This window comes from Python bivittatus, unplaced genomic scaffold, assembly GCF_059951505.1.
Source record: "Python bivittatus isolate LINGU-HERP-01145 unplaced genomic scaffold, Pbiv_v1 ctg000700_np1212, whole genome shotgun sequence".
NCBI classification, from domain to species: domain Eukaryota; kingdom Metazoa; phylum Chordata; class Lepidosauria; order Squamata; family Pythonidae; genus Python; species Python bivittatus.
The window spans coordinates 3,053,563-3,073,375 of NW_028277098.1; the positions used below are offsets into that span (position 1 = coordinate 3,053,563).

A 19,813-nucleotide genomic window follows, 5' to 3' on the forward strand; every position below is an offset into this window, starting at 1 on the left:
TTCTCTAAAAATCAGACAATGTGATTTTCTGGATTTTTTCCCCCATTTTGTCTCTCATAGTTGAGGTATACCTATGATGAAAATTACAGGCCTCTCTCATCTTTTTAAGTGGAAGAACTTGCACAATTGGTGGCTGACTAAATACTTTTTTGCCCCACTGTATATGCAAATTATCCATTCTGTTTGCTTGAATATTTTGCTTGTTTTTTCCAGTGCAGCTTTAAAGTTTTCTTTCAGTGGCAGCTTTTTAATAAATTAACAATATTTAAATGACTAATTTAGGCCACTTTTTAAAACAGATCTCAGCAGGCATTTATGCAAAGTGGCTTGTCTCAGCCATCTCCAGTGGTTCTTTCGGGCACAGCTTTACACAACTTCCCAGCAGTGCAGCATCAAGAACTTGCCAAGGCACAGTCAAGCCTTGCATTTCAACAGACATCCAACACTCAACCTATTCCTATCCTGTACGAGCATCAGTTGGGTCAAGCTTCAGGATTAGGAGGTTCCCAGCTTATTGATACACATCTGCTCCAGGTCAGAAAAACAGATGTTCCTAATGTGGTTACAGAAGCATTGGAGTCACTGTCTTTTTTCATGGAACAAAAGGGAACTGGGTGTATATAAACACACTTTATATGTTGTGTTTATGTTCAGTGTCTGCTACGACAGTGGTGAGAGAAAGGTTGTGAACCTTTTAGAACTATCTAATCCTGTAGTATGGTGACCTACATTGTGAACAGAGGCCTGTTAGTAGTTAAAGAGATTGTTATTGATTCATCTGATTCCATTTACACTCTTAAGATTATCCTAGGGCTTCACATATTTTTTTCCAACAAAGACAGTGAATGTTGACTTCGTGTATTAAAGACATTCCACACCAACCATGTGTGGTTGGTTTAATCAGAATCTTTTTATCTATTAAAATTTGTATCTATTTTTTTCTATTAAATGAAGCTGAGATTGCATTGTAAATCATAGAACTGCAGGATTATGGATAATTCTAAAGGATTCATAAACTTACTGTCAACATTGTATCTACTACTGTTCAGCAACTACATGCACTAAAAGAGGTTATCCATTGGTTTGAAGTGAGGTGTCATTAGTATGTTGATACAGTTATACATCTCTATCCTGGGTCAGGCTGAAGATGCTGTGAAAATTGTGGTCCGGTGTCTGAGGGCCTGGATGTGAAAAAAGAGGCTGAAGTTAAGTCTGAATCAAGTTGGCAGATGAGAACTGCATCAGCCATATAACACTTAAGTTGCAAGCACTGCATCGGCTGTCAGATTTCTAAGTGCAATTCAAAGTGCCGGTTTTAACAAAGCTCCTATGTATTTTCAGGACCTTCTCCAGGTAGAACTGGCCTATCTTATACACTTGTCCAAGTTGTAAATGTTTTATATTCCCCATATGTGGGAAGTGAAAAGGTTTGGGTCCTGGGAGCAGAGGCAGCTCTACACAGGAAGCATAACCCTGTTCAGAATCAAAGATGGAGTATCTCTGACATGAGATGGTTTCTACACCCATAGCTACTCCATCATCCTGAGACAAAGCCTAAACCTGTTCATCCCCTCCCAGAACCAAACATAATCTAGGCAGTGAGATTATAACCTCGACCACATCTTCTGTTTGGTTGGAGTTGAGATGCTCAACTGAGTATCATCAGCGTACTTCCTTAGTGTCTTCACGCAGATGTTTAAAAATGGGCAAAATCTTCTAAACCTGTGTCACCCTACAAAGAAAGCTGTAGTGCCTGATGTCTCCCTTTAGCACTAGCTGGAATTGCTTATTTAGGAAGGAGGAGAACCACTCTAGATAGTGCCCCCCACTCCCAACCCTCATAGGCAATCCAGAAGGATACCATGTTTAATGATATGAAAAGCTACTGAGAAATCAAGGGTCATACTTCCCCTATCTTGTTCCACTCCTGGTCATCTATAAGAGCAATCAGTGTAGATTCAGTTCTGTACCTGGCCTGAACCGAAACTGAAAAGGTCCAGATAATCCATTTCTTCTAACTGAAGAACCAGTGTGATATTTTAGTGATTGTCATCTTGTAAATCACCATGACTTGTTTAGATTCAACAGTATATATTCAGCAAATAAACTAAGCAGATAAATCAAAAGAAAGCTCTCCATGTTAGCCTGGTATGCCAGTTGTGTCTATTAATGGACAGCAATGACTTGTCCAGTGATTCGTGAACTGATAACTTCATGATTAGATTATAGTAATTTAGTCTTTGTGGACTGCCCTTGAGACTAGTCTGGAAACTACAGCTAATGTAGAATGCAGTGGCCAGGCTATTGACTGGAATATGACACTGTGTACACTTTATACCCGTGCTGAAAGATCTGTATTCGCTGCCAGTCTGTTACCAACCAGATTCAGGATGTTGCTATTACAAAGTCCTAAGCAACCTGAGAGCAGCTTGTCTAAAATAATGTCTCTAGTTACAACTGCCTTCCTAGGCACCTAATATATTTAGCATTGATCCTATTGTCTTTGGATCTGCTGCCTGGTAGACATGAAGAGATGGGCCTTCTCCACAATACAATGATTCTTTGGAATAACCTCATCTTTGTGATGTACCAGGTCCAATATCGATGTATTACACCACACTTGTTTCTGTTTGTATAACTTAATGTGAGATATGGCATACATACAGCCACTGACTTATCAGGAAACAGCGTTTTGCTTAATTAGGTTGAGATGCCCCATATATGTGACCTACTTTCACCTATTCTTTTTCCTCCCTTACTGTTTTAATTGTGGCAATCAGTAGCTGAGCTCTTAATGACAAAGCCAGAATCAGGGCGTATGACAACATCTGGTATTCTCATGTAATTTGTGGACTGCTCATTATTCTGATTAACCTGTCTGTGATGTAACATCTCTTTGTGGCGGGGGGGGGGTCTACAGTTCTTTGGACAACAATTTGTTGTGGCCATTGTGGGTAATTATATTAAGAAACAGCTGACAGCCACTGTCTCCACCAGTGGCTGGGGGCACTGGGCAATCCCAGTGTCAGAGGGAACCCTCCAGACAATTCTTCACTGTAACCCTATCAAATTTTGAACCATCCCTGATTGAGGCTTCAGACACATCTTCCAGTGCTCAGCTCTACAGCAAAGAGAAAACAAATAGAATGTAGCAAGATGTCTTAATTATAAGGCAGTTTTTGGAGGCACATATATAAAAGTCATGATATGTTTTAATGCTTTTTTCTGATTCAGCTGGCAGCTTATCTGACATACATAAAGGGTATCTTTGCTTTATACTAGCTACTTTTCCAAATAGTAAAATACTGCAGTAAGCAGAATGATTACCTACAAAATAAAATACTAATATTTGTTCTGCTCTTCAAGTTAAAATAACTTTGCCTAGTTAGTCACCTAGAAAATGTTGACCTCTTTCTTCTCAGGCGAGAGCTACTCTTACCCAGGCCTCAAATTTGTATTCTGGACAGGTTCAGCAACCAGGTCAGACAAGTTTTTATAACACTGCTCAGTCTCCCAGTACTCTCCAGCAGGTAAACTATGGCATGGTAAATTGCTTTCAATTTTCTAAATATCCATATGTGTGTGGTGTATGTAATGTTGTAATTCAATGACAAGAGAATATTCCATTTTGTGCAAAGTAGATAGCACACTATATAGCAGATATCTAAAACAATTCCTTAACCTGGAATATTACTTTTTAATAACTTCTTTTTGCTTTTTTAACAGATTGCTTTAGCACAGGAACATTTATTTTTGGGAGTGGTATTCCTCTATTACTAAAATATTCTCTTGTCAGAAGTTTCTTTGATATGAAGCATGTCTGCTTTGGTTACCCTTACAGTGATCCTAGAATGAAGTTATAGTCTCAGAGTTTTCCTAAAGAGACTTCAACATCCTCACCAAGTCCACCTTTTCTGGGGCATCTCATAACTTAATTGCTGCTATAACATGTTCTATTATGAGCCCAATAGAGAGTGGGTCATCTAGATTTAGTTTTCTCAATGATGCATAAGGAATGTGCCCTGGATGAAAAGATTTTTAATGCTACTTTATGGTCAGATCATTTCCTAGTGAAGTTTTGAGCCTGTTGAGATAGTTGTGCTCAGAGTCCCAGATGAATAGATTCCTATTAGTCCTTGAGGTTTCCAGTGTTTATTGTCAATGCTCTAGCAGTTGGTTGTTTCATGAAAGATGGACAAGGCAACCATCTGTAAGCATCTTCTCCTAAGAGTGGCTCTCATTAACTACATGCAGTTATGTAGTTGCCAGGAGTCAAGACTGATTTGAAGGCAAATAACAATAATAGCATGAATAGAGCATGAGAAGTATTAAACCTGGCAGTACGAGGGAATATTCCTCACTACTTTAAAGGAGGTAGTTGCCCATCCACCTGCTGAATCACGTCATTTCTCCAATAGTTGGCTAGTGATAATTACCCTCTTTTGAGACAGAATTATGGAGCATATAATCTCCACTTCAACTAAAGGTTTATTTATAAAAGAGAAGAACAAGAACCCTGTAAATTATCCTGGATCTCTTAGATTTGATACCATCAATCATATTATCCTCCTAGAGCAACAGGCAAAAATAATGTTTGCTCTTTAATAATTCCAATCATACTAGAATGGGTAAGATGGAAATACTGTTGTGATACAGTAAAGCATAGGACTCAGTTTTATCTCCTATGCTATTTAGCATGAAAACAAATTCAGAATAACGTAATAGCAAGGTCTTTTTTTTTTTCATCTAATTCAAGCAAAGCAATGGAAATGTTGAACCAGTTTCTAACATTAGCCATAAGTCAAAGACTTAGCTTCCTCCTGGAAAGGGTCTGACTCCCCATCAGAATTAAGTTCACAGTGTGAAATTAAATCCAGCCTTGTCTCTAGCCCAGTGTTTCTCAAGCTCAGCAACTATAAACTGGGTGGACGTCAACTCCCAGAATTCCCCAGCCAGCCTTCTGGGAGTTGGAGTCCACCCATCTTAAAGCTGCTGAGGTTGAGAAACATTGCTCTAGCCCATATAGCTTTGGTGGCATGTCATTAATTCAGGCTGGTATGCCAATAGCAAACCCTCCTCAACAGAAAAAACTTGGCCACAATTATATATCAAATTTATGATGGAGCCAGTGGCCTTTAAATGCAATAAATAAACATTTATAGCATCCTTTTTGTATTAAATATGGGAGCAACCTTGTAAATTTCCATTAGTTCAAAATATTGCAGTTAGATTATAACCTGGAATTGATGTAAAAGCTGCACTGGCTTCTGAGCACCTTTCACAGTACTGACTCACACTCTAATCATAGAGGGGTCAGCATACTTGAAGAATCCTTTCTCTCACATGATCATGCCAGGCACAGTTCTTCAGAAGTTTTCACTGGTGCCTCTGAGATGGTATCACCCAGTAACACTTTCATATTTGCTCATATTTTTAAATTGCTCTATTTCTTTAATGTCTTGGCTTTGTGTATATGCAATGTTTGCTAATGACATCACTTTTTAATTTTTTACTATTCTAATTGATAATTACTATTTTAATTGGCTATTTATTACTAGCCATTTTAAAGGGTATAAATAAGTAAATAAGATTGCCATGATTTTGCAAGTTCAGAATTTCCAAAGTACATTAGCAACTAGAAAACTGACACCTTATTTCCAAAATCTGTATGTTTAAAGAAATTGCGAAGATAAAAGGGATTAATTATAATATGGGGAAGTAATGGAAGAATTTTATTTGTAATGAATATAATCCAGCTTGTTTTCTGAATAATAGTTACTATCTATGTAATTTCAAAGTTTTCTCTGCAACCTTAAGGAATAGAAATGTGAATATTTTTTTCTTCCCTGATGCACAAAAAATAGTTGCAAGATACATCAGCAGTATATAGGAGGCAAAATGTGTATATTTTTCATCAGTGTACACAAATGACAATTTTGTTTTAATGCAGTTAATAAGGTACCTGTTTGTCCAATAGTTTCTCATTTTTTTCCAGGTGACAGTACCTATACCAGGATCACAACTTTCTTTGCCCAACTTTGGATCAGCAGGCCAGCCTTTAATTGCTCTTCCACAATCCCTTCAGCCTCCATTGCAGCACACACCACCACAACCTCAGGCTCAAAGCCTGAGTCGGCCAACCCAAGTAGGTCAGCCTTTCAGAGGACTAATTCCAGCTGGAACTCAGCACAGCATTATAACTGGGAAGGTAAAGGTGTTCATGTTAATCTTGCCATATGATACCACAGAGATTCCCAGACTTCATCAGTTCACGGAACCCGAGCCATTCCCAAACTGTGCACTAGGGTGCTGCAGCGAACTCGCTAACCATTTCATTTATTACATAGTGAAATATTCTGCAGTGCCCCTGTGAGCTTGCTGCGGCACCAGGGAACCACGGCACGTACTATGGGAATCACAGTGATAGTAGAAAATGAATACTAACAATGATCAAATTAGTTTAGAATTAATAAGCAGATAACATAATTTAGTTCACAGTGACTGTTTCAGTGTTGGCTTCTTAATTCCTTCCCTCCACCCCTTCCTAAAAACTTCATTCTGCTTGACTAAGATATGGATGAAGACTCTAGAAGAGGGAGATTATGGGCTGGAAGGCCCGCATGTGGCACTTAGCCTCTGGCGTGTCTAATGAATTCCATAGTAGCCTATTACAGGTACTATATAGCCAAAATTAAGCTGTTCTGCGTCCATAGTTTACAGTGAAGAGAATTAAACATACGTTCTAAATCCTATTGAAGAGTGAGAGTTAAAACAGTTCACCTTTGAATAGTTTATGTTAGGAATGTGTATGCTGCTGATATTCTTTATATGGTTCAATAGGATGAATGCAAGGGAATTTATGCAAAAGTTGATTTACAATTATTTCTGTTTGTCTTAATCATATTCCCAGAAAAGGAACCTTTTATGTGTATTTACTCACATTTTTTCTTGTTCCCAATTCATACGTTTGGAGATGTAGATGGAAATGTGCATTTGATTCTTATTGTATTCCAAGTTCATTCTAGGTGGCTTACACACATATTAAAATTTGTCTCAATCCTCACTCTCAGTTTATCACCTTACAGAAAGATTACTTGGTTCTCTTATTTGAGTGTTGAAAGGCAAACACAAAGTAAAACTGCATTCCTGCAGAATCTGTGGTTTTATTTTTGAATGGATGACTTAAAAGTGATCTGTTCAGTTTGCCCTGCTTTTTCATTTATTTGAGCTGCATGCATCAGGGATAATAACCTGATGTATCCAAATAAAATTATTGACTGCTTTGTTCAGAAATGTTAGAGTAAGGATGTAGATTAATTTTCATTGCCATTCTAATGAAGGACTTATAAATATGGGTCCCTCTAGTTAAATCAGTATGACTGAATACTTGATAAACATATCAGTATTTTATTTTGTGCTGTAAATAACCTTGTTGTTTTTCTTCAGATGTCAGAAATGGACTTGAAGGCTTTTGGAAGTGGTATTGATAAGCCAGGCACTCCTCCAGTTTCTGGACGAAGCACCACCCCAACTTCTAGCCCCTTCCGGTAAACAAGTCTTTTCAAACAAATCAACTTTATAGACTTGTGCTGGAATTGATTTAAAAAAGAGAGAAAGAGGGGAAGGAATTCAGAATTGAATTAAACTTTAGTATAACAATGCCATTTTGAAAACAGAAATGGAATACAGGAATGCTGGATGAATAAGGGTGATAATTCAGAGAAATATTTATTACAATTCTTTGTGGAGAATATTGTATTTCATGCAGATTAACTTCTAACATAACTTTCCCCAACCTCATGTCCTCCAGAGATAAAGGAACTCTAGCCAGCACAGGGCCAGAAAAGTATTTCAGAAGCAGAAGGCAAAAACTTCAAGGAAAACAATAAGAATTTTTAAAAATATATTCAAAGCGCAGAACTGGGCAGGGAAACAAGTGGACTGATACAGAAATAAAAATAACGTATGGAGTGCACAGAAACTGAATTAAGTTTTTACATTCTGTCTTCACTACTGAAATTATAGGAGAGATACCTGAGCCTGTGTTGACTTTTGCAGGGAGGCAAATTGAAGCAATAAAAATATTTTAGGGCATTTTGAGAGACTATGTAACAACATATCATTGAGTTTGAGGGCATCAACCCAAGAGTACTTAAAGAACTCAAATGTGAGAATGCTGAGCTTCTAGCAAAACCATGTAGTTTATTCCTCACATCGACTTCAGTACCAGAGAACTGGAAGATAGTCAATGTGACATCATTTTTTAAAAAAAGACACGGGAAATTATAGGCCAATCAGAAAGAAAAAATAAGCACATAAAGGAATAAGTCCTATCAAAAGAAAGTCATAATGGGTTCTGCAAAGGCAAATCTTCTCTCACCAACTTTCTGGGGCATTTTAGGAGTGTAAACAGGCACATCAGTCAAAGTGATCCTGTCAACTTTGTATATTGGAACATTCAAAAAACTTCTGACAAAGTTCCTCATCAAAGACTCCTGAATATACTTAGTAGGCATGGGATAAGATGATCTGTTATTTTGTGGATTGCAAAGTGATTTAAAAAAAGAAATTAAAGAGTTGGAATAAGTGAGCGGTTTTCTTAGTGGATGGAAACAAGTGGGGTCTCTCAAGGATCTCTATTGGTACTTGTGCTTTTTAACTTGTTCGGAAATCACCGTATCTTGATTTAGAGTGGTAAAAAAAGTAAGAGTGAAGAGCTCCGGAAGGATCTCTTGAAGGCAGCTGAATGGTCAGCCAAATGGCAAGTGCCATTCCATTTGCACTGATGAAGTCCGATACTACCTAGGGAAAAAACTCTTGGGAGAGCTTAGTGAAGATGCCAAGTCAGTGTGCAGCAGCTGCAAAAATGGCAAATGCTATGCTAGAGATCATTAGGAAGGGGATTGAAAATAAAACTGTCAACACTTTAATGCCATTACACAAATCTGTGGTAAGTTTCAGTTGGAATACTGAATGAATTTCTGGTTGCCACATTTGAAAAAAATACAATAGAGCTAAAAAAAAAAGTGCAGAAAGGACAACCAAAATTATTGGGGTCCTGAATTACAAGAAAAGAATAGAACATTTGGGACTCTTTCACTTAGAAAAAAGGCATCTGAATGGGGTACATGATCAAGGTGTATAAAATTGCATGGCATCAGGACCAGAAGTCATCCAATAAAGCTGACTGGAAGGAGAATTAGGACAGACAGAAGAAGGTACTTCTTCACACTGCTCATTTTTGGCCTGTAGAATTTATTAGTATGAGACTTGATGGCCAATAATCAGAATACCTTTATAACGGGTTCAGATAAAAGAATGAATTGCAGGGCTCAGTCTTCAACTCCATGTTACCTTTGGGTTGGAGGATAGCCTGCCTCCAAATTCCAGTTGCAGGAGAAAATGGCAGGAAACAGGTATGAATGTTTCCTCTTGGTTGAAACATTTGGTTGACTACTGTGAAAAACAGAGTGGTACACTGAAATGGGCCTTGGCCTGATTCATTAAGATTATTCTTACATTTCTGTGTTAATAGCACTAACCTGATGAAGGCTATTCTAAAAATGTGAAATTCTGCAAAACATTACTCAGCTATGATTTGTAAAATGTCTTGGTTTTCATTTTTGGAAAAAGAGAATTTACATTGTTTATAGGGATTTTAAGGATTAGGAATGAATGCACTGGCTGGCTCAGAAATATAGATATATCCAGGAGTACCAGTAATAGACATTGTCATTGTTCACTTGAGATTGTATTTTGATGTATTCTCTCTAAAAAGAAACCATATCAGAATGTTAGCTAAAAGCTCAACTATTTGACAACTGAAAAGGGAAATCTGTTTGGAAAGACAATATTATTTTGCAGAAAATAAGAAGACGGAGTGGTAGTTCAGTGCCCAATTTACAGTTATATTAGCAATTATGTTAATAGCACAGCTTTGTGTCTGCAATATTCTGCTACAAATAAACATAAATACCAGGATTCAACATGACAGTGATTTGGATATTAAATGCTGCCAATGAAAGCCTCACAGTATTTGATAGCATTTCTGAATCTTATGCTTTGAATAACTTGTTTTCATTTCATTACCTATATTTTATAAAAGTAAAGTCTCCCTTGAGTTGAGTTTGACTTGTGATAACAGCATGGGGACAGTCATGTTACTTTTTTGATCACGTTGCAGAATTGGCTTGCTGTTGCCTTCTGGGATGTTTTGGTAGTCTCCCATCCTAGTACTAACCATGCCTGACTTAGCTTTTTATACAGCTATCTTCTGTGACATTTCTATATAGTCTCTCAGATTTTGGTTGAACCCCAAATATTACATAGATGAAACAATTGCTGAGCAACAATGCGTATCTCTCATTAGTAATTCAGATTTTTTACTGTAGGTTGAAGGAAGGACATGGACAATTTTGTTAGTGCTGTACTAAGCTCTGAGTTTTACAGAAGCCTATGAACAAGTGAAAATGGAAAAGCCACTCTTCTTGAAAACCAAAAAAAATACGAGTAATAAGGGATATCTTGCCAACAGTTTTTGGAATATATTGCTTTCTTGAAAGACAGAAAGCAGTAGAAGAGGAGCAAAAAGTAGGAAACTGGCTTTTTGTAGTTTATAAATTACTAGATTTTATGTATTGCCTAGAATAAAACCCCATGTCAAATTATGGATAGGTTGGATTAAGAATTCTTAGTATTTTAATATAGCAGTATTTAGGGCCAGTCATTAATATTATAAGAGGCTGTGGCATCCCATGAGGTTAAACTACCAGTATCATACAGAAAGTTGTTTTCTAGAAGATATCAAACCACCGAGAGAAACTCAGAATCTGTCTCTCTATAAAGGAATAATATACTCTCAGGGCCTCTTGTTGTGTTAGAGAACTTTTCAAGGACATGTGCTGATTTCAGAATGCATTACCTTAGCTTGTCTAGATTGACTTCCTTTATAGAAATTCAGAAACTAAGGCTTTATACCTTTAAGCTTTATTCAGCCATTTAATTGGCCAAATGCCCAACTAAGTTTGTAGTTCAGACTACATTCAGAAATACAATGAAGTTCTCTGCTTCTAATGAGCATCAATACACTAACGTAAAAAGACAGAACTTTCATTACTTTGAAGATATGTGTGTCTGCAAGCATTCTGCATGCATATTCATCGGAATCCAAAAGAATTACCAAAGCACTATTTTCTCATTATGTGGCTAAAAGTATTAAATGTAATTTTACATGGATTTAATGGTGATGCAGAGTATGCTGTTAACGCACATTTCCTTGCATAACCTGAAACCATTGTTTACTTAATAATACTTATTTCTCCTGTGGATAAGGTAAAAATATGAACATAACAACAGTTGATGTCATTTATGATGTTTTAACCAGCTTCATGTATTTTCTCTTCAAGGGCTGTCTCTACAAGTCCAAACAGTCAGTCCAATAAAATGAACACCATTATTTACCAGAAGCAGTTTCAGTCAGCAGCTGTGAGAATGACTCAACCATTTCCTCCTCAGTTTGCACCGCAGGTGGGCAGCAGCTGGCTTTCTGCAGTGGGATGGGATATTCAATAGCTTGATTTTGTTTTGAATTAAAACTTCCTGGATGCTGAAGTATGTCATATACTTGATTCACTATGCTTTCCATAATTATAATTAATGTGACTGTTTTGGTATCTGGAGGAACATATGTTGTTTTCAGTAATATCTATGCTCGTGAAGCTGAGAAATTGGACAGCAAACAGATGACCACAGACTTCCCCACATGGCTCTCATTATAACTCAATGTTAATCATTTGAAGGGAGAAGAACGAAATAGCGTGTCAGAGAAGGGCTTCATGTCTCCAGCAACTGTTCAGCATGTCTCCTGTGCAGAAAGAATGGGAATTGTCAGGCAGCAAATGTCTCCTTGCATAACCCCTACCATATCACTCAGGTTGTACAGAAACTAATAGCGATTGTTTTGCCCTTAGTCACTTACATGAAATGCAGCTGTGAAGTAGATTTCTAAAATAGCTACAGTCAGCGAAAAAAAAAAAAACCACACCAAGCCCTCTTTAAAAGAATGCAAATGCTGTAAAGCTTCTGATAGGGAGAGATGAGGTGTATACTTTTGACTTGAGACTGCCTTGGATATTGCACATCAAATTTGCAGATGCTGGATATTGCCTAGAGGCATAAACCTAAGTTCTAACACTTCCTGCATCTTGACATATTTGAAGATGCCCTTCTCTTCTCCCCTCATTCCTCATGGTCCTTGATGTGCTGCTACAGTTTTTAAGCACAGTATCCACCTTACAATTTTTCCACATTGAATTTTCCAAACAGGGCCAATCTTCACAGAGAAAATGAACCCACTACTTGGCACTGTTAAATAACAGAGGCATGCTCCCTGCAGAAAAGCCACCATAAGATCAGGTTGGCAGTTTGCTAACAGCTAAATGTCTCTCTTTTTTGTTGTTGTTTTTTTCCCCCACTTAGATCCTCTCTCAGCCTAACCTGGTCCCTCCATTGGTAAGAGCCCCACATACTAACACCTTCCCAGCACCCGTTCAGAGGCCGCCATTGGCACTGGCTAGTCAGATGCCACCTCAGATGACCACAGGTCTTTTGAGCCACCCTCGTTTGCCACATGTGGCGAGGGGTCCTTGTGGATCATTCTCTGGAGTCAGAGGCAATCAGGCCCAGGCTGCGATGAAGGCTGAACAAGACATAAAGGTTAGTATTTTTGGATGGCCACGCTGTGTTAACCACAGTACAGTCTTAACAGCTTGCAAGACAAGATACTACTCTTTGTTTAAGATGCAGATTTCCCTCTCTGAAGCGGCCAAGTAGAAACAGAACAGCAGAACCCGTTGCTAAGCTTCCAGCAATAGATTAAGTTCACCTACTTATTTTTAATGCAGTCTAAGACCTGGTCAATTGTATTCATTCTCCGTGTTCTTCTCTTTTTTTCAAGTCTATAAAACTCATACTTACCCACCCATAGCTGCATTTCACTGCATAAAATTGATAGAAAAGCACTTGGAGACTCTTCTCAATGAAACCCTTTTTTCCCTTAAATATGAGCTGTCCTGCAAAGTCCATGTGGGGATGTCATAAAAGCAGAAAGAATCTGAAATCAGTGAACCTGTTTGACTGCAAGTGATGGCATAGCTTCTTTAATCTTTTCCATTATTTTCATTCATAAAAGAAAGTGTTATTCTGAGAAAAGTGAGACCACTTGATTTATCAATGCATTGCTAAAATCGTCATATCTCTCTGTTCTGTTATTTTTCCAAGCCCCAGTTGGTGGGTATTGAAATTATAAATTTATGTGTTATTCTTCTATTTTCAAAACACACAGCATTATTTATAGGGGAAAAGCATACAATTGCAATATTAAGTTAGTAAAAATAACAAATGAATATTAGATCAATAAAACTAGAATAAATACAATTAATTAGAACCAGTATCATCAGTGTGCTGGTGGGCTGGACAAGAAAAAGGATATACATTTTATACTAGGCAGATTTCCCAAGGGCCCTTTTTGGGAGGGACTTCAGGCATAAAAAGATAAAGACATATGGCCCCATTTTGCCCCTTAACACTCCCCCTACCCCGGAAAGACAAAAGCTGTAAACTAATTTTTTGCCCCACCTACTCTGGGTCCACAAAAGAGGACTTAAGTATATTTTCTGCACCTTTTCTATCAGATAATTCCAAACAAATAAAACTTCAAATGATTATTTCAGAGCTTGGCTCATAAATAGATGTCTCTTTCAGTAAGCTTGTCAACCTTATCTTAATGAATTTACAGTATCCAAGAAGGAAAACATTTTGAAGAAAGTGAGTGCAAACTTGCTGTCTGTAATAAGTATCTAGTCACTTTGTCCAATAAAATTGCTATTTTCATACTGTATGAAAACTATGCTTCATATTATTAGGTGCTTTCTTGTCTGGCAATTTCAGTTACTATTTCTGATAACAGTACTCAAAATCATGACTGAGCCTCCTAATTCTTGTATTACTTCTAGTAGGATTTAGATCTAAGGGAATGCAAAAACTGCTGGTGGGAAATAACCAGTAGGAATTGAAGTCCACAGAATGGGAGGCAACTATTAGTATATAAAAGAGAAATTTCAAGATAGGTCCATTATTATAGCAGATAGTACTAGATTCCATTTTGAGAAGTATTACTGGTGTGTTTTTTTTAAACCTTAATGAGCAGAATAAGTACCTGCTGTTGTTTTGGACTGCTTTGATTAATGTCACCATCCTTTTTTATTAAGGCAAAGCAGAGAGCAGAAGTCATTCAGTCAACACAGAGATTCTTCTCTGAACAGCAGCAGAGTAAGCCACCTGGAGGCAAAATACAGAAAGTGGGTGACAATGGGAATAAAGCTCCAGAGGCAGTGACAGACTCCACCTCTGGAGTCTGCCAAGACAAAGTGGAAGAGAAACAGAATCCTGCAACAGCACCCAAGCCTATTAGAACTGGTCCAATCAAACCTCAGGCCATCAAGACAGAAGAAACAAAATCATAAGTAATTTGTCTGCATACCAATATGGAGAGTGAAGTGACAGCTGAACAAATCTTTAGCCCAGAGGGCAAGACGTACCTGTTCAAAGCTATGAGTAGCAAAAGCAGAGACAGATGTGATCAGCTATGAGCGCTAAAGATCTGGAATCGTGGGACTTATATTTTCTATGCCATTGCATGAATGAATGTGATCAATCTGAATTGAAGCACCTGTCTGTTTTTCAAGGATGCAAAATTAAATAATGCTCCTGAGGTATTTTATTAGCCAAAGGTAAACATTCTCCTTTTTGCTTCTGATTTATTTAGGGCAGATTGGAGAACACCACGCTGGATAGAACACTGGGTTTGATTTTGTGCTGCTCATGTCCAAATAAGATGTTGTTCTTTCAGAATGGAGCAAGAGAATTTACAGCAATGAATAAAGTCATAAAGAGCAGCTTAATCACCCTCCATTCTTCCCCTACCTCCCACCGCACACCATTTCATTTTGTAAATGTTTGTTGTCAGATTTCCAAGAAAGGCAGGATATGTCTGCTACTACAGTTTGATTATGGTGCTGAATTTAACCGAAAAAAAAAGATGCGAATTGCTTCTCCACATTAATGTAATACCGGAAGGGCAGATTTGGGAGGCTCCCTTCAGGAGTTATATTTGCCAGTTACATTGAGCTTGAACTACACAGTGCTTGAGAAGAAAGCCTTTGGCCTTAAAATGCTTCTCAGTTTATGTGAATATAAAGCAACAAGCACTTGATCTTGGGCCACAAAATACCAGATATTTATATCAAAGCTGCATCACACTTTCTTTCTGCTCATTGTGCTGGAAAATAGAATCAAGTCAAATAATGCCTTTAATTGTATCCTTTAGTAGTATAGCTGTAGGGAAAGTACTGTATGATAACTTCTGTGAATGTAAAATATCTCATTCCTGCTTACAATATGTAGTTGTGACTGTGCTATAGCAGAGCTGTTTAAATGAAGTTACTCAGACTTTTCAAGTCAATTGGAAGGCACCACATTGGCACATCATTTACCGAACTGTTTCTTCTGAGAATTTCTTTCTTTCCCCAACACCTTTCTGGAACAAAGAATGAATCAAAAAAGTGTAATGTGTATAATTTTGTTCAGATGATGGCAAAATCTGGAAAAGTCTGTTGCTGCTATTGATGCCTAGTGAAATGCTGTTGGTTATCTTTTTTATATAAATATTATAATTTGCATTTTTTGGAAATTTAGCTGTGATGTCAGCTTTGGAGAAAGATATCCACTTGTACTGTGAGTTGGCATTGTACAGAAATTAACAGCCATATTGGTCTAGAAAAGTTTAAACTTTTTTTTTCATTTGTACAGGGGTAACGCACTGTATTAAATATGTAAGGTCTTATTTACATGGGTTTGATTACAGAAACTAATAAAATATTCTCTACATAAAATAATGGCTCATGTTTTGTTACTTAAATTTGGTGCCAAGAAGTCATGGACTTCCTAGTTGCTTTGGAAAACCATCTCTTCTATCAGTTGTTCTGTTCTTATAATCCTAATTCCAAAGGAGAGAAACTCAGAGAACATCCCTCATGTGATAGGTGATAAAATTATGCAGAATTCCAAAAGGATCTTCAAAGTGGGCACATGAGAAGATTGTGAGCGCACTTCTATACAGAAAACATCCTACTTAATCCCTGTCTTTACATAGAAGGATTTCTGTATGGCATGCACCAACCATTTTTGTGTAAGGGAGCTTCATATGGGCAGAGCCTTTTTTCCTTCATTTGGCATAGCTGAATTGTATTATGCAATGACTTTATTTTAGAGATTTATATTCTAACATTCAGCCAGTTCCCAGGATTGAGTACCAGTAATAACAAATAAAATGGGAAAATTAAAACACAATTATAAATCAGCATAAAAGTAGTAAAATAAGCACAAGGCACAAAAGCACTTACTGAGATAATATAGGTCAAAAGTGCTTCATCTGGTAGTAAAATGTCACCCATTTAGGTGGCAGTTGCACAATTAGCAATCCAGTGGGATGGAGCTACCACCAAGGCCTTCCTCATAATAGCCACGGTTGTACGTGGAAAGGGCATCTATTGAATACTTTAAAACCACTGGAAACATATATGCAGACAAATTGTTTTTAGGTACCCTAGTCCTTAAGGGGGACGCGGTGGTGCAGCGGCTTAATGACGCTGAAAGTTGCCGGCCAGAAATGGTCGACGCTCCAGCGGTTCGAGTCCAGCCTTCGCGTTAAACAGGGTGAGCTCCTGTTTCCTCCCCAGTTCCTGTCAACCCAACAGGTCGAAAACTCACGTGAGTAGATAAATGGGTACTCTCACTCCGGTGGGAGGAAAAAATGCTGGCGGCGCCTTGCAAAAAGGAGTTGGGAGCAGTTGCCGGTAAGCGCGAAAAAAACCGTGCGCGCCTGAAAAAAAAACGCGAAGCAACGGAAACCCCGCCTCCTGCGCTCGCCAGCTGGGCTCTGCTCTAGGAAGGAGGCTCTGGCAAACCACTTCCGAAAAACAATTGCCTTGAAAACAAGGACTCGTCCAAGCAGTCACTGCAGGGTCAGCAATGACTGAGCGCAGACAAAAAAAAAAACCCCTAGACCTTAGTTACAGGGCATATGAAGAAGTATTGCTTTGGCACCCAGGACCAAGCTTGTACTAATGCAGTTGGCAAAGCACAGAGAAGAAGTAATCATAACATCCAGAGCCAACACACACGTTCACGGTTGGAGGTTGATTTTGATGCACTTAGATATGGATAAGTGGCATCTTTGAGCAGCTGTTGAAAATTCCAGGCACTTACAGACCCTTAATTAATCTTTGGCCACTATCAAATATTCCCTCCTACAGTCATGAGAGTCCACTGTGACTCCAGTCTCTGCAGTAATCCCTTGGGGTTGTGGGTAGGGGTGTCTGGAAAAGAAAGTGGAGCATTACATTCACATGCTCTGTTGAATTGAACTGAACAATTGTGCTTCTACAGCAGCACCCTATTTCCCTGCAGAAGCTCTTGTGACATTAGAGAGGCATTCAATTTCTGTTTGCCAATAAAAGGGGTGCCAAAGCAAGCAAACAGCAGAAAAAGTATTTGCCTAGGCACAAAGACAGCTTGGTAATAACAAATGGTGCAACTAAGTCTGAAATTTAGGTGTGAGAGACTACTGAAACACTGCATCTGGCTTCTGTATGTAACCAAATTAATAGACAGGCAACTTGACAAATCTCAAATACAATTCATTACAACATAAAACTTCCTTGCAAATAACAGCTGCAGTTTTAGAAAACCAATACAGAAGAAAGTTGTCAAGCTGGGAGAGCTATTAAATGATATAAAATGGGAAACAGAAATATTAAGACCCTTCTGAGCACTAAAATTCGTTTGGTCAAAGGGCAAGTTTTAATCAGAAACCCTTTCAAAGTATTCATGCGTGATGGTTGTAGGATAAGAAACTATGATAACCTACAAAGAACAAAGCAGAATATTGCACCTCAATTCATTGAAAGTTAAACATGGTCTAGTCAGTTGTAAATATTTGGACAAAATTTATTTGCAGTTATTCAAAAGTACAGGTAGTCCTTGTTTAGCAACTGCCTTGTTTAGCGATCAAAGTTACAACAGTGATGAAAAAGTAACTTTGCGACCAATCCTCCTATTTACAACCTTCACAGGTCTGTAAGTAAGACCATAAGCCCAGTTGCACTTTCACTTAGCAGCCACTTTGCTTAACAACCAAGTTGTGGGTCCCAATTGTGGTTGCTAAATGAGGACTACCTGTACTATAGAATTATAGATAGGATCCAGGAATAAAGCCATGATAAATACCATAAGGGATAACTTTTGCATCCCACCCCACACACCAACCTTAATTCAAGAAGTAGCATTGCATGCAGTAGCACTTCTCCTGATAGAAGTTCAAATCCATCTCTGCTATGATGCTCAAGCACACAGATCAACCGGTCCAAAGCAGCAGGATGAAGAAAGCCAAGCTTCCATAATGAGAGGAAGCATGAAATGATGAAACCAAGAAAGCGATCAGATGTAGTGGCTCACTTTTTATGCTCAGGGGGAAAAAAGTATTCTTGTCTATGAGCCAGAGAAGGCCAAATAGCTCTCTGCCAGAGAAGGTGTGGGAGTTCGATCAATTTGGGCTAGTTGTTCCACATGTGGTGGCAAACCTCGTTCCCTGGGATACAGAGCAACAAGGACAGGTGGTATGTTGTTAGAGAATCGGTGACCACTTTCATTTCTCAAGTAACTGGAGGAAATAGGTGATGAATAGATGGCATAATGTTTTGGCACAGAAGGAACACAATGTCCACATTGCCCTATAGAGTCTAAATCTTTTGTGTTGAGGGAGTAAACAATGCAGTTCTCAGGCATCAGTTGGTGCTCAGATAGGTCAATTGCCTCTTGCACAGGGTCTTTGGAGAGCACAGCCCCTCTACCTAGTATCCTACTCCCTTCTATTTGAGCTGAGAGCCACAATGGGTAAGAATTGATACATTGTTCAAGACAGGCAGTGTGTTGGCTTTCTTGGCAGCAAATTGGAGAGCTTTTGTTAATTAGATGTGGACATAAGTTCCCATCATGGGTGGGAAAGCTCCGGTTCCCAAGGAGGCACTGCATGCAGCTCTGATTGCAAGGGCAAGGCAGCCTTTGGTGAGATCTTACAGAATGAGCCATGTACTTGCAGGGCAATCCTCTAAGACCAGGAGGAGGTAAATTGTGGATGCCATGGGACAAATCAGAAGAGGTATCTGAAAAGGGGGGTGTTAATGGTGGTGTGCAGTGACAGCTCAAATCCATTTCTCTGGCTGTTGAATAGTAAATCATCGGCCATTGATGCTTGACCTGTGGGGCAGGGGGAGAAAATGGGAGTCATTCAGAAGGATCTTGGGTTTAGTTGCTTTACTAAAGCAAAATGTGTGCCCAATGCTATGGATTCTGTCCAGTTTGGCGTACCAAAATGATATAAACCAGTGTCTATTAGTAACATGTGTATATCATGTGTTCTGCAATTCTATTATTTCATTTTCCATTTTACAGACTGAATAAAGAGAAATATTTTGTCAGGCTAATTTGACTTTTGAACCAATGATGTCTAGTGGAAGGTTCTATCTGCTCACTGCTTCTCATAAATCTGCAAATGCATCAACTGGATTAAATGTAAAATTGCCTAAGTTTGGCCTTCCAGACAGACAGCTGGTGTGTTCCTTTATTTGTATTGTGGATATTGACCACCTGTACAATTTAGGAAGTTACTGCTTGGTGCCTTGAAATATATATTTAT

At 38.4% G+C, this 19,813-nt stretch overlaps 2 protein-coding genes across 10 annotated transcripts in view; one reads left to right on the plus strand and one right to left on the minus strand.

The window, feature by feature from the left end:
- PRRC2C (proline rich coiled-coil 2C) overlaps window positions 1-15,943 on the plus strand; it is an 86,168-nt gene extending 70,225 nt beyond the window's left edge. For 4 of the 9 annotated variants that reach the window (XM_025170216.2, XM_007433747.4, XM_088128457.1 and 1 more), the window contains 7 exons: window positions 300-534; window positions 3,423-3,545; window positions 5,996-6,208; window positions 7,447-7,547; window positions 11,406-11,526; window positions 12,478-12,714; window positions 14,268-15,943. In XM_025170216.2, coding sequence (XP_025025984.2) covers window positions 300-534; window positions 3,423-3,545; window positions 5,996-6,208; window positions 7,447-7,547; window positions 11,406-11,526; window positions 12,478-12,714; window positions 14,268-14,522 — 1,285 coding nt within the window. In that variant the 3' untranslated portion in view covers window positions 14,523-15,943. The remainder of the gene's footprint in view (window positions 1-299; window positions 535-3,422; window positions 3,546-5,995; window positions 6,209-7,446; window positions 7,548-11,405; window positions 11,527-12,477; window positions 12,715-14,267) is intronic. The other 5 variants (XM_007433748.4, XM_088128455.1, XM_088128456.1 and 2 more) reach the window with 5 other exon arrangements.
- A 2,663-nt stretch (window positions 15,944-18,606) lies between these two features.
- LOC148214120 (uncharacterized) lies at window positions 18,607-19,329 on the minus strand. The gene has a single exon (XM_088153279.1). The coding sequence runs from the start codon at window positions 19,327-19,329 to the stop codon at window positions 18,607-18,609; it is 723 nt and encodes a 240-aa protein (XP_088009405.1).
- Between the last annotated feature and the right edge of the window lie 484 nt (window positions 19,330-19,813).